The following is a 14,755-nucleotide window of genomic DNA, read 5'->3' on the forward strand; positions in this document are numbered from 1 at the left end:
GTCTTTTTACCAGCAGCCCCTGCCACTCCTGGGTTCGATCCTGGGTTGGGAAGATCCCCTGGAGAAGGAAATGCCAACCCACTCCAGTATTCTTGCTGGGAGAATCCCATGGATGGAGGAGCCTGGCAGGTGACAGTCTATGGGGTTGCAAAGAATCAGACACGACTGAAGCAACTTAGCACCCAGGCACGCACGTTTTCTAGCCAAGCACACTGAATGGCCTCTAAAATCACTGACCAGAAATGGGCAGTATGGACTCCTGGCACCAGGAGCTGAAGGTCGGGCATGCCTCCAGGACTCATATCCCACCTGCAGGCTCCCCCAGCCCTCCCAGCCTCTGCATCTTGGCTGCTGCCTTCTGCCTTCAGAAGTGACCCTGGTCTTAACAGGATGACCACCCTATGCCCACAAGCCAGTCCTCCACTCCCAAGCCAGTGACATGAACTGTAGGTCTCGGCTTTTCTGATGTCACGGTGTAGTGGGTGGGATGGTTGTGTGTGCTGTGCTTAGTCGCTCAGTCGTGTCCGACTCTTTGCGACCCCATGGACTGTAGCCCGCCAGGCTCCTCTGTCCATGGGATTCTCCAGCCAAGAACACTGGAGTGGGCTGCCATTTCTTCCTCCAGGGGATGTTCCCAAACCAGGGACCGAACCCACGTCTCCTGCATTGCAGGCGGATTCTTTACTGTCTGAGCTGCCGGGTATCCCCACCCCCTACACCCACCAAATTCATGTCTTTTCCAGGAACCTCAAAAAGGGAACTTAAGTGGAAACAAGGTCACAGCAGATGTAAGGGATTTGGAGGAGGTCGTCCTGGGGTCGGGTGGCCCTTCATACAAAGCAAAGTGGTCCTCAGAAGAAGGGAAGAGGCCCGTGGACATGGACAGACACCTGGCGGGAGCGGGCCACATGCCCACAGCAATGGAGGCAGACGCCGAGCGTTGCCTCCACGGGCCAGGGAACACCAAGGGCTGCCGGCAACACCAGGAGCTGCGAGAAAGGCCTGCAGCAGACTCTTCCCCCACTTCAGCGGGACCACGGCCCTGCTGAGAGCTTGGTTCTGGCGTCTGGCCTCTGGAGCCATGAGAGGATAAACTCCTGTTGTTTAAGCTACCCGGTTTGGGCTACTTCATCAAGGCTGCCCCCACGAAATTAACACAACCTCATTCTGTTGTAACCAACCCAGGCCCAATGAGAGAAACAGGACATCTGGTGAAGGTCTGGTCTGACCGCGCTCCTCTGAGAGCTGGTGCGTGATGGGGTAGTTGAGGGTGTCAGGATCCCTGTCGAGGAAATGGGGTTTGTTCTCTGGGGCGCTGGGGCATCAGGGCTGGGACATACCTGCCCCTTTGGCTTCACAGGTAAGTTCCCAACCACATGTGGCCCGCGTCGTCTGCATGAGGACCACCTTGCCACAGGACATCTGTACACTTACACGTGAGTTCAGTCATCACGGGGACGACTTGAGGGGTGCTAGGAGCAACACCCCAAACCACCAAAAGAAGAGTCCCCGACCCTTCCTCGAAAGTCACAGAGACAACACTGCATTGGTGCTGGCCTTGCGGACGGAGTACAGCTCCGACCTCAGGTCCGTTTGCAAATACAACCAGAGACGAAGGAGAACCACTCCAGACCTGATGCCCAAGGGCAAGCGTGATTCCCAAATCACCGTCTTCCTGAACAGGAACTTCCTCTGTCATCAGAGAGAGTCGTAAGGAGTAGGGAGATGCATTGAGAAACAGGAGAGGCGAAAATAAACCATCTGCTTTACGGTTTGGGGCTTCCCTGGTGGCTCCGTGGTAAGGAGTCCACCTGCCAATGCAGGAGACACAGGTTCAGTCTCTCGGTCAGGATGATCCCCCAGAGGAGGGCATGGCAACCCACTCCAATATTCTTGCCTGGAGAATCCCAGGGACAGAGGAGCCTGGCGGGCTACAGTCCAGGGGGATAACAAGGAGTCTGATGCGACTTGGCAACTAAACAATAACAACTTCATGGTTTGCCACAATATTTCTAGTTACGATCAACAGTGCTCAGTGGAGAACAGTTTATCCTTAGATCACAAGTTCTCATGAACCTAAAGAACTCTCTCTTAAACACACGTTTCCTGCCCCTGTTTCTCTTAACAGATGAACCCCAGCTACCCAGGACCCAAAACAAAGTCAGGATGTGCCAGAAACAAGTAAGCCTCAAATCCCTCAAATGTGGTCCCAAATTTGAGTCCCAAGGACTCAAATCCCTCTGGCTTGTGGTCCACCCTGGGCCAGACCACAGCAGGGTACGGGCCCAATCTTAGCTTCACACCACTCCTGACTTTCAGCATTCCACATGGCTGTCCTTACAGCCCTATGGGACGGCGGATGGCGATGTTTGCATTAACCCCCGCAAACCACGCCCGACGGGTGGGGGTTAGAGCAGGAAGAAAGGGACCCCGGTGGAAACCCATTTTTCCGGAGCTCAATTTATTCTTGGGGGACGGACCCAGACGAGGGCACTCAGCACCATCGCTACAGCCACCGGCCAGGGCGGCGTCCCCCAAGGCCAAGCGCGGCTCCCCCCGCAGCCCTGCACCCACCTGGAACCAAAGCATCAGTGCCTTACTTTTTCTGGAGCGAGAGAAGAAGCGGATGCCCCCTGGCGAGGTGGACGGGTTGGAGCCGGGGGAGGAGTCTTTGGAGGAGGAGCGGAAGATCCCGCTGAAGCTCATGCGGCGTGGGGAGCGCGGCGGGGACTCCTGGTAGGAGAACGGGAACACGGTTTTGGGGGAGCCGGGGCTGGTCTTGGGGCGCACGGGGGCAGACACGGGGCTGGAGGGCCGGGGCTGGGGGCCTCTGGTGAAGAAGCCTTTGGAAGGGCTGCCCGAGCCGAAGGGGCTGTCCACCTGCAGACAGAAAGACAGACCGACAGGTGAGGTCCCTCGGAGCCCAGATGGCGGCCTGTGCAGACCTGCCCCCCTCCACTGTCCCCTGCCACCCAGCTGGGGGGTCCATGGCACCCAGACTGAGAAACAGCCCCACCAGGCTCTGGCACAGACAAGAGGCGGCCCTGAGCGGGGGTTGGGGTGGGGGAGCGCGGAGGGTGTAGGATGGGACGCAAGGACAACCCGTCCACAGGCTGGGTTGCACCACCCCGACTCCTCCCACCATCCCCTGCCCCCAGCCTCCATCCAGCTCTCTGCAAGGGGGCTTCTGGGAGGCGGGGAGGACAGCCAAAGCAACTGCAAAGCCTCGAAACACGGCCTCTTCCCCTCTGGCCTGTCTGCAGCCCCGTCTCCTGGCCTTCACTTCTCAATAAGATGCATCTGTCCTTGAGGTCTGACCGCCCTGCAATAATGTTCTCTGGCCCATCCTCAAAGGAGGGAGGGAGCACAGACCCCATGACCTGAGAGTCAGGGAGCCCGGGGCTCCGTTCTGGGGTCCTGGTGTGGGAAGGGACGAAGGTTTCATCACACTGGAGTGACCGCAGAGGTTAGGGAAAAAAGTTAATGAGGCTGAAAACCTCTGAGGCTTACTTGGGTCATGACTTGAAATCGCCACCAGTTATGGTTTGAAAAAGTGCTTGACTCTGTCTTCAAGCCAATGCACGCATCTCATAGACCGGAGGGATTTCTAATGTGCCCTGCTGTGGGTTTAGGAACCGGTATTCACATCTCAATGGCTTCCTTCATAGCTCAGTTGGCAAATAATCCACCTGCAATGCAGGAGACCCCAGTTTGATTCCTGGGTCAGGAAGATCCCCTGGAGAAGGTATAGGCTAACCACTCCAGTATTCTTGGGCTTCCCTAGTGGCTCAGCCGGTAAAGAATCCACCAGCAATGTGGGAGCCCTGGGTTCAGTCCCTGGGTTGGGAAGATCCCCTGGAGAAGGGAAAGGCTACCCACTCCAGTATTCTGGCCTGGAGAATTCCATGGACTGTATAGTCCATGGGGTTGCAAAGAATCGGACACAACTGAGTGACTTCACTTCACTTCATTTGCATCTGAGCGCCTGGGCCTGACCTGCTCGCCCCTTGCTGGACCACCGGGGGAGTTACTGAGACTCCCTAAGCCTGGGTCTCCTCTTGGGTGGGATGAGGGGCCTGCCCTGCCCCTCAGGGCTGTCTGAAGGGGCACCGACCAGACCCGACCCACAGGAATCACCTTTGCACATGACCAGCTGCCGTCCCCTGGGGAGGCCTGCAACACAGGAGCCAGAGGGCCTTGGGCCACCCAGCAGCAGGAAAGGAAAACCACTTGTCCACTGGGTGCTGGGGCAAGGACGAAGCCTGGCGGGAGTCGGCCAGCAGGCTGAGACCCGGGTCTCTGCACGGCAGGTGACCCCGGGTGCACTGAGAAGGGAGGTAAGAGAGCGACCTCTGTGTCTCTGTCCACCTGGGGTGCCTGTCCGGCCTGGGACCCTGTGAGCCTTCCACCACTAGAGGGCGCCCTGAGCTGGGCTTGATGTTCAGTCGCTCGGTTGAGTTGGCTTCTCTGCAACCCTATGAACTGCAGCACACCAGGCCTCCCTGTCCATCTCCAACTCCCGGAGCTTACTCAAAGTCATGCCCATTGAGTCAGTGACACCATCCAGCCATCTCATCCTCTGTCATCCCCTTCTCCTGCCTTCAATCTTTCCCAGCATCAGGGTCTTTTCCAATGAGTCAGTTCTTTGCATCAGGTGGCCAAAGTATCGGCGCTTCAGCTTCAGCATCAGTCCTTCCAATGAATATTCAGGACTGATCTCCTTTAGGATGGACTGGTTGGATCTCCTTGCTGTCCAAGGGACCCTCAAGAGTCTTCTCCAACACCACAGTTCAAAAGCATCAATTCTTCAGCGCTCAGCTTTCTTTATGGTCCAACTCTAACATCCACACATGACTACTGGAAAAACCATAGCCTTGACTAGACGGACCTGTGTTGGAAAAGTAATGGCTCTGCTTTTTAATATGCTGTCTGCGCTTGATGTTCAGTCGCTAGGCCGTGTCTGCTTCTCTGCGACCCCATGAACTGCAGCATGCCAGCCTTCCCTTCACCATCTCTTGGAGCTTGCTCAAACTGACGTCCATCACGTCGGTGATGCCATCCATCTCATCCTCTGTCATCCCCTTCTCCCCCTGCTCTCAATCTTTCCAGCATCAGGGTCTTTTCCAATGAGTTGGCTCTTCCCATCAGGTGGCCAGAGTACTGGAGCTTCAGCTGGGCTTATGGTCCCTTAAAGGAAGGGATGCCCTTGTGGGGACTCTCAACCACACGCCCCCTTCTTCCTGAGACCCTCTGCCATGCGATAAAGGACCAGTGTGGCCATGGGGGGCAGTGCAGAATCCTTATGCCCAGTGGGCTTTGGAGGCAGAGGCCGAGCTTAACCAGAACTATGGAACTCTAGCACTGCTTGAGTTCAAGGGTTTCTTTTTCCAACCATGTGATGCAGGAAGCACAAATGTCTCTCAAGTGTTGGGTTCAGCCACTACCCACTGACCTACGGGCTCAGGCATTCCGAAGCTCTTCTGAATCCCACGGATAATTCACACGGAGCAGCTTTCCAAGTGGTGGGCAGCGTGTGTCTGTGGACACGGGCTGGGGGTGGTCACAACCGTGGGTGACCCCACAGCAGGACGGTATGAGCAAGGATTCTGGACACAGACACAGGAGCTGAACACCGGCTTGGTTTCCAGCAGTGACCAGCGATCTAGTGTCCACGTCCTCGTGTGTCCACTGGGGGCAGCAGGCCAGCCTGCAGGGCCACGGGACGACCGGGTACCCGGCACGGCAAGCACCCGCCTCAGGTCCTGGCCCACGGTACGTGCCTCGGCCTCTTCACTCAGCTCTCATTGTCATGAATTTGGCCCCAATAGATCCTCAGTTAGGTGTGGAGAGTCAGGGAGGCAGGGCTGGTTTAGGGAGAGGCTCCACGTGGGGTGCGGTTTCCCTGATAGCTCAGCTGGTAAAGAATCTGCCTGCGGTGCAGAGGACCTGGGTTCGATTCCTGGGTCGGAAAGATCTGCTGGAGAAGGGATAGGCTGCCTACTCCAGTATTCTTGGGCTTCCCTGGTGGCTCAGCTGGTAAAGAATCCGCCTGCAATGCAGGAGACCTGGGTTTGATTCATGGGTTGGGAAGATACCCTGGAGAAGGGAACAGCTACCCACTCCAGGATTCTGGTCTGGAGAATTCCATGGACTGTACAGTCCATGGGGGCGCAAAGAGTCGGACACGACTGAGTGACTTTCACTCAGTCACTCCATGTGTTATGTGAGAGCCTAAGCCTCCTTAGAGGGGACACCACGGAGGCTCTGCAGCACGGCGCTCGCACAGTAATTTAGGGCTGACATGCTGGAGGCCAGTCACCATCACTCCCCGGGGACCCCTGACCCCAGAGCTCTGAGAAGGCACCAACTGGGGACACAGTGAAGGCCACAGAGCTGGTCAGTGGTGGGTGGGACATCAGGTCCACGGCCTTGACCCTTGCACCACATACCTCCCAGGAGCAGCCTGGCAATGTGAAACAGAAGAGGAGTCAAAGTCAAGTGTGAGGACAGAGGCAGGGAGTCATGTTAACCCCGAGGATGTCCCCTCCACGCTGCACAGTGAGCTCGGCCGGGGGAGGAGGAACGGCTGAGCAAGGCTGATGTTCGTTCCACGCAGAGAACAGACGTGGGGAAGGTTAGGGTCCCCGTGAGGCCATGGAGAATGGCAGGGAAGACAAGGCTGGCCTGAGAGTGAGCCAGAGGGGGAGGAGACTGCAAAAGGGGACACTGTGGGTCATGGGGCCCTGAACCAGAGAAGGCGCTGAAAGCTCACGGGCTGTGAACAGGCCAAGGGGCAGAGACGTCCCAGGGCCAGGGAAAGAGGAGGTGGAGCTGGGAGGACAGATAAACAGCCACTCACTTGGGCCACCACAGACAGCTCATGGGGGAAAGCTGAGCCAGCTGCCGCTGAATGGTCAGTCTCACAGGGCCCCGGGTACCGGCTTGAACCCTATCTGAAGGGCAAGCAGAGCCCCAGGATTCTCTAGACTGGGATTCCATCCTATGCTCAGAATTCCAGGCTGACGGAACCAGGCCTCTGCTGTCAGCTTGAGGAGGGGGCCCCAGAGAGCAGACTGTCCCCCAAACATGGCCAAAAATGGTGGCCCCAGCTCAGCCTTGTCCACGGGGAGTGTAAAGACTGGTCTCGAGCCATGACCGCGAGAAGACGGGCGCAGAGCTGGCCTCTGGGTCTGCTTCCTGCAGGGCGGGTGGGGGTAGGAGCCCAGGGATAAGGCCCGTTCCTTCAAGCAGGATGCAGTTAAGACGGTACTTTGCTAATGCAACGGCATGTTTCCCTGGGTTTGGATGAACAAAGGGCCCAGAGCCTTCCCAGTGCCTTCTGGCTCCTCAGAGCTACGGATGGGAACTCAGGGCACCGTGGGTAGGGCTGCCAGGCCCACCTCTGTCCACGGCTGCAGGGGGTGCCACAGGGCAGGGCCCAGCCCCCCGACTCTCAGGTCTCAGCTGTGTCCCAAGGACGCAGGGGAGGGGAGAAGAGAGGGTGGGGGGGGGCGGGGCTGGCCTGGCGGTGACTGACAGCCGAGTGGCAGGGGCCTCTTGGGAGCTTGTGGGAAACGGGCGAGGATAAAGGAGGTCACAGGCAAAGGGCGCCAGAAAAGGGGGGCTGAGTGAAACAATACCTCCAAGGGAGGATCTGTAGGCCAGAAACACCCTCCCCTGGAGTCTGACTCAGGCCAGGGAGGTGGGGAGGTCAGGCCTGGCAGGCAAGGGCCGCGTCCAGTGAGCTGATGGTGGGGTGTCCCAGCCGGAGCCCCCATGTACTCCAGACAGAAAGGGGGCGGGTGTTCTCAGCAGAGGAGCCAGAAGGGCGGTACGCGTGGCCAGTGATGGATAGGAGTGCCTGAGTGGAGTCTAGGGCCCGGCTGAGTGCAACGCTCCCCACGGCTCAGATAAACAGGAGGTGGGTGCACCCCTCCACAGCGCTCCAGACGGGGGATGTCCTGAGTCACAGCCGCATTCCCAGACCTCCCTTGAGCACCTGCCCTGGGCCGGGTACCCATCTGTGTCTGCTCTACGGACGAGCTCGTTTCATCCTCACAAGGGAGGTGAGTGCTGTCACGAGCCCGGGTTTGCCAACGGGGAGATAGGTTCACAGAGAAGGTCCTGTCCCAGGTCACACCTCAGGGAAGCTGCCAGGAAAGATGAACAGCGGGGCCTGGATTCTCATCTCAGGATCAAGGGGCACAGACAGGAAAAACCCGTGGTCACTTGTTCGGGGGGTGGGGGGTGGCAGATTGCTGGGCATTCCACAGACTCCCCCAGGCCCCGGCCACCCTGGCTGACCCAGAGTGACCGCAGTGCTCTTGAATGATCTGGGGACATCAAAGGCACTGACCTTTCTCTCGATGCAGGCCTGGGAGCTGCAAACAGAGCTGTGTGGAGTCGAAGTGATCAGAAGCCCTTGTATCCTGAGATGTCTTTTGTGACAAAGAGCTGCCCCCTCTGGGGGCAGAGGAACCAGGACTAAGGACTGGTGGGGAGAGCGGACAGACTCCCGTCTCAACTGATGCTTGGGAGCCTGGGCGCTTGGCTCTTGAGCCCAGAGCTCCCAGAAAGGGGAGCTCAGCCGTGGCCCCTAGATCGTGGAGGAGGAGGCCACCCAGGGTCCCATCCACGTTCAGCTTGGCAGTCACGGAAGGTGTTCCATTCCCTGAGGAGACGGGATTCACTCACAGGGCACAAAGATGCAGAGATGAGCTGGGAGATGCAGGACCTGTCCTGCTGGGACACTCCCCTTCATGGCCTGCCCCACCAGTCCCAGAGCAGGGGGTCCGGACGCACCATTGCACACACTGGGCTGAGCACCAGGCAACCCAGACTGGACCCAGCCCGGCTGTGAGGCGGCCCAAGGACTGGGGGAAAGTCTGTCTACCACTCTCTGCCCTCAAGACACCACCTGCAGCGCTCCCTGCAAAGGCACCACCGCTGGGCCTCCCGCCAGCCCTCCGCCCTGCACTCACCCCCACTGCAGGCTGCCTCGACCTCCCCGTTCCTGCCATGGCCGCTCCACCCATCCCAGGACATGCACGCCTCAGGCTGCCAGCCCTCCACCGAACTTGAGCAAGAAAAATGGACACGTGGGAGAGGGGAGAAGGTGGGTGAACGAGAGGAAACGAAAAGACAGGAAAGAGGACGGAAGGGAGAGAAGGACTTGAGGGGCGGGGGCGGGGGCGGGAGGAGGGACTCCTGTCTGCAGCAGGGAGGGACACCCAGGCTCCATGACCCGCTTTTCCCTGATTTTCAATCTCTTTGCCCGTGAGCATCTGAGCATCTCGGGCACTCGGGGCGCTGAGCTCAACGTGAACCCTTCAGCATCACCTCTGCCCGCTCTGGGGCATCCAGGGACCAGGGAGGAGCCCCGAGGGAAGGGAAGCAAAAGGGGTGAAACCTGGAGGGCGAGGGTGGGCTCAGCTGCAGCCAGGGGCACAGGGAGGAGAAGTCTGTCTCGGGCCTGAGCTGAGCGAGTCCGACCTCCGTGGCACCTCCGGTGAGCTGGGAGAAGCTGGGAGGAAGGGAGCCTTACCTTACGAGACGGAGGCTTTTCTGAACTCTCCAGGTCTCCATCCAGGAGCGGCATGGCAAAGGAACTCAGGTCCTAGGACGGAAAGAGGGCACGTGGTCAGTGACCTGGACCCTCGGGGGCCCACCTGGCCGTGTCAGGGGCCGCACGTGGGTCTCCGAGTGTATCCCTGGCCCCTTGCTGAGTCCTCCTCGAATGCCAGCCACCAGGGAGGGAGCGGACGGCCAAGAAGGTGGAAGGAGGCAGTGGAGACGCCTGCCCTGGGCCCCTCTCAGGGATCCCGCCTGCTCTCCACCTTTCCTCTCGGCCCCCCAGGGAAGGAGCAGGAAGAAGGCACCTGGACTGCAGGGCAGGAGGGAGAGAGTGAAGGAGGAAGGCTGGGGAGGGAAGGGAGAGCCCACTGGGAGCTTTGGTGAGTGGCCAATGGGCCGGACGCCATCTGGCACGAACATGGCCCGAGGATGTGTGTCCTCCTGGGAAGAGGACACGGCTGTGTGTTGGGGGCTGGCCACTAGGGCAAAGTGCTCAGAAAAACCTGATGCCACCGTGGCCCAGAGAGATGGCCTTGCGGCGAGGCGGGGGGGTGGGGGGTGGTAGATTGCACAGACTCATCGTGTCTGAAATGATGAGACCCTCACCATCTCCTCCTTCCTCCTGTCTCCTGCCCGGTGGACACCTCCAGTCGAGGCAGAAACCCCACCTGGGCAGCCCTCCACCAGGAGAAACCGCCTGCATCCCGAACCTTCAGTTTTTTTTTTTATCCTTGTTAACTGTGGTAAAATACACGTAGCACAAGATGAGGGCTTCCCTCGTGGCTCAGTAGTAAAGAATCCACCTGCCAGTGCGGGACATGTGGGTTGGATCCCTGGGCTGGGAAGATCCCCTGGAGAAGGAAATGGCACACCACTCCAGTATTCTTGCCTGGAAAATACCATGGATGGAGGAGCCTGGCGGGCTACAGTCCATGGGGTCGCAAAGAGTTGGACATGACTTAGCGACTAAACAATAACACCAAACACAAGATTTACCATCTTAGTCATTTCGGCTCAGTGGACTTGAGCAGATTCACATCGCTGTGCAAACAGCCTCCAGGGCCCTTTCCTTTCTGCAAAGTGAAACTCCACAGGCATTTGACAGCTGTGCCTCTCCCTCAACCCTTCCCCCCACATTCTACTTTCTGTCTCTATAAATGTGACAGCTCTAGGGACCTCCTAGAAGTGGAATCGTGCAGTATTTGTCTTTCTTGTTACTGGCTTATTTCCCTTCACATCATGTTCTCAGTTTCATTCATGTTGTAGCATGTGACAAAATTCCCTTCCTTTTAAAGGCTGAGTAATGTTCCATTGTGACTCCAGCCATAAAATTAACAGACACTTGCGCCTTGGAAAGAAAGTTATGACCAAACTAGACAGCATATTAAAAAGCAGAGATGTCACTTTGTCAACAAAAGTCTGTCTAGTCAAGGCTATGGTTTTTCCAGTGGTCCCGGCAATCTTGATTCCAGCTTGTGCTTCTTCCAGCCCAGTGTTTCTCATGATGTACTCTGCATATAAGTTAAATAAGCAGGGTGACAATATACAGCCTTGACGTACTTCTTTCCCTATTTGGAACCAGTCTGTTGTTCCACGTCCAGTTCTAATTGTTGCTTCCTGACCTGCATATAGGTTTCTCAAGAGGCAGGTCAGGTGGTCTAGTATTCCCATCTCTTTCAGAATTTTCCACAGTTTATTGTGATCCACACAGTCAAAGGGCATGGCGTGCTGCAATTCATGGGGTTGCAAAGACGGACACGACTGAGCAACTGAACTGAATACCCCAGAATGTGATGAACTTGTAGAGTCTTTGAATTATGATAATATGAAGCTACACAGGTGGGCTCTCCATAAGACCTCAATCCAATATGATTGTGTCCATAGAAGAAGAGACCATTAGGATAGACCCAGAAGAAGACCATATGAACACACAGACAGAATGGCCATCTATGAGCCCCAATGAGAGAGGTCTCAGAAGTCACTCACCCTACCAACACCTTAACCTTGGACTTCTAAGCCTCGAGAATTGTGAGAAAATAAATTTCTGCTATTTAAGCCACCCAGTCTGTGACACTTTGTTACAGCAGCCCTAGCAAACTAACACAACAGGTGTACAAGTATCTCTGCAACCCTGCTTTCGATTCTTTTGGGTATAGACTCAGATGTGGAATTGCTGGACTGTACAGTAGTTCTATTTGTAATACTCTTGAGGAACCCCCGTGCTTTTTCCATAGCAGCCGCACCACTTTATACCCCACCAAGAGGGCACGAGGGTGCCAATTTCTCCACATCCCCACTGGACACTTGCTGTTTTCTGCTTTTAGTTGTCGCTGTTTTAGCCGTCCTAATGGGTGTGAGATGGTATCTCAATGAGGATTTGATTTGCATTTCCCATTCCAATCCCAAAGAAAGGCAATGCCAAAGAATGCTCAAACTACCGCACAATTGCACTCATCTCACACGCTAGTAAAGTCATGCTCAAAATTCTCCAAGCCAGGCTTCAGCAATATGTGAACCATGAACTTCCTGATGTTCAAGCTGGTTTTAGAAAAGGCAGAGGAACCAGAGATCAAATTGTCAACATCCGCTGGATCATGGAAAAAGCAAGAGAGTTCCAGAAAAACATCTATTTCTGTTTTATTGACTATGCCAAAGCCTTTGACTGTGTGGATCACAATAAACTGTGGAAAATTCTGAAAGAGATGGGAATACCAGACCACCTGACCTGCCTCTTGAGATATTTGTATGCAGGTCAGGAAGCAACAGTCAGAACTGGACATGGAACAACAGACTGGTTCCAAATAGGAAAAGGAGTTCATCAAGGCTGTATATTGTCACCCTGTTTATTTAACTTGTATGCAGAGTACATCATGAGAAACGCTGGGCTGGAAGAAACATAAGCTGGAATCAAGATTGCCGGGAGAAATATCAATAACTTCAGATATGCAGATGACACCACCCTTATGGCAGAAAGTGAAGAGGAATTAAAAAGCCTCTTGATGAAGGTGAAAGTGGAGAGTGAAAAAGTTGGCTTAAAGCTCAACATTCAGAAAACGAAGATCATGGCATCTGGTCCCATCACTTCATGGGAAATAGATGGGGAAACAGTGGAAACAGTGTCAGACTTTATTTTTCTGGGCTCCAAAATCACTGCAGATGGTGACTGCAGCCATGAAATTAAAAGACGCTTACTCCTTGGAAGGAAAGTTATGACCAACCTAGATAGCATATTCAAAAGCAGAGACATTACTTTGCCAACAAAGGTTCGTCTAGTCAAGGCTATGGTTTTTCCTGTGGTCATGTATGGGTGTGAGAGTTGGACTATGAAGAAGGCTGAGCGCCGAAGAATTGATACTTTTGAACTGTGGTGTTGGAGAAGACTCTTGAGAGTCCCTTGGACTGCAAGGAGATCCAACCAGTCCATTCTAAAGGAGATCAGCCCTGGGATATAGTATAAGGTGAGAGCCCACCTTTATCTCACATGTCGATATCCAATTTTCCCAGCACCATGTACTGAAAAAATTAGTTTTTCTCCAGTGAATGGTCTTAGCGTGCATATAGTTGCATGCATACTCAGTCGTGTCTGACTCTTTTTGACCCCATGGACTGTAGCCATCCAGGCTCCTCTGCTGATGGAATTTTTCAGGCAAAGGATACTGGAGTGGGTGGCCACTTCCTCCTCCAGGGGATCTTCCTGACCCAGGAATCCAACCTGAAAATCTCTCGTGTCTCCTGCATTGGCAGATGGATTCTTTACCACTGTGTCACCCGGGGAGCCAATGGCCTTGGCACTCTTGTTGAAAATCATATGGGTTTCCTTCTGGACTCTATTCTATTCCGTCAGTCTGTCTTTATGCCAGTACCACACTGTTCTGATGATTGTAGCTTTGTAATAAGTTCTGAGATCAGGAAATGGGAGACCTCTAATTTTGCTCCTTTCTTTTTCTCAAGATAGTCTGGCTTCTTGGGGGTCCCTTGAGAGTTCATACAAATTTAAGGATGGCTTTTCTGTATCTGAAACAGGGATTCTGATAGGGATGACATTGAATCTGTAGATGACTTTGGGTAATACTGACATCTTAACAATATTAAGTCTACCAATTAACGTACATGGGATGTCTCTCCATTTATTCGTCTTCTCTGATTTCTTTCAGCAACGTTTTGTAGTTTTCTGTGACCTACCCTTGCTTTTGGGGTTTCCCTGATAGCTCAGCTGGTAAAGAATCTGCCTGCAATGCAGGAGACCCCAGTTTGATTCCTGGGTTGGGAGGATCCCCTGGAGAAGGTATAGGCTACCTACTCTAGTATTCTTGGGCTTCCCTGGTGACTCAGACAGTAAAGAATCTGCCTGCAATGCAGGAGGCCTGGGTTTTATCCCTGGATTGGGAAGATCCCTTGGAGGAGGGCGTGGCAACCCACTCCAGTAGTCTTACCTGGAGAATCCTATGGACAGAGGAGCCTGGTGGGCTACAGTCCATGGGGTCACAAAGAGTTGGACACGACTGAGCAACTAAGCACAGCACCTTGCTTTTTTAACCCCTCCTACCCTCCCCAGGCTCTGCTGAGGGCTCCAGGTCTGCACCTCCTTTTGCCCAGCCCTCCTTTGGGTTTCCTATTTGTTCTTCAACAAATCTTTCAACTTAGCTAGTTTCAAGCCATCTGCAAACCTCGAACACTGATTCCTAAAACTGTGGCCTCGTAATGCGGGCCCCTCCCCTAAAGCCGCAGGGCCTCCACTCCACTATGGCCAAGCCAATGGCTCCCGCAGCGAGTCCCCTGTGACGTGCTGGCAGTCTCTAATAACGTAGGCAGATTCCAGACTCAGCCCGCTCTGGGGTGGTTCACTTCAGCGTCTCAAGCAGGCTGCATGTTTGAGTCACCTGGGGAGCCTGGGTCCCACCGCACAGGTGAGTCGACTGGTCTGCGGTGCAGGGCAGGCTTCACGGTGATTCCGCCCAGGCAGGAGCCACCGGCTTCCCACGGATGATTCACCATCAGGAGCCTTTGCCAGGTCCCACAGCCTCTAATCCAGGCCTGGAGGGACTTGCCAACCTCCACAGCCTGATTTCTGATGCGCTCTATACCCTGTCTCTTTTCATCAGGTACCCAGACAGGCTCTTTATGGTGTTTTAAACAGGCTGTGTGTGTATGGACAGTTTGGAGTGCCATCTCAACTCCTCCA

At 55.1% G+C, this 14,755-nt stretch overlaps 1 protein-coding gene across 5 annotated transcripts in view; it reads right to left on the reverse strand.

Moving 5' to 3' along the window:
* The window catches only part of PRKAG2 (protein kinase AMP-activated non-catalytic subunit gamma 2), a 300,390-nt gene that overhangs the window by 201,518 nt on the left and 84,117 nt on the right, over positions 1 to 14,755 (reverse strand). For 4 of the 5 annotated variants that reach the window (XM_070788448.1, XM_070788446.1, XM_070788445.1 and 1 more), the window contains exons 2-3: positions 9,545 to 9,616; positions 2,601 to 2,880 (exon numbers count right to left, since the gene is read on the reverse strand). In XM_070788448.1, coding sequence (XP_070644549.1) covers positions 2,601 to 2,880; positions 9,545 to 9,616 — 352 coding nt within the window. Of the gene's footprint in view, positions 1 to 2,600; positions 2,881 to 3,510; positions 3,535 to 9,544; positions 9,617 to 14,755 lie in introns of those variants that run through there. The other variant, XM_019959355.2, reaches the window with a different exon arrangement.

The sequence above is a fragment of the Bos indicus genome, chromosome 4 (genome assembly GCF_029378745.1).
Source record: "Bos indicus isolate NIAB-ARS_2022 breed Sahiwal x Tharparkar chromosome 4, NIAB-ARS_B.indTharparkar_mat_pri_1.0, whole genome shotgun sequence".
Lineage (NCBI taxonomy): Eukaryota > Metazoa > Chordata > Mammalia > Artiodactyla > Bovidae > Bos > Bos indicus.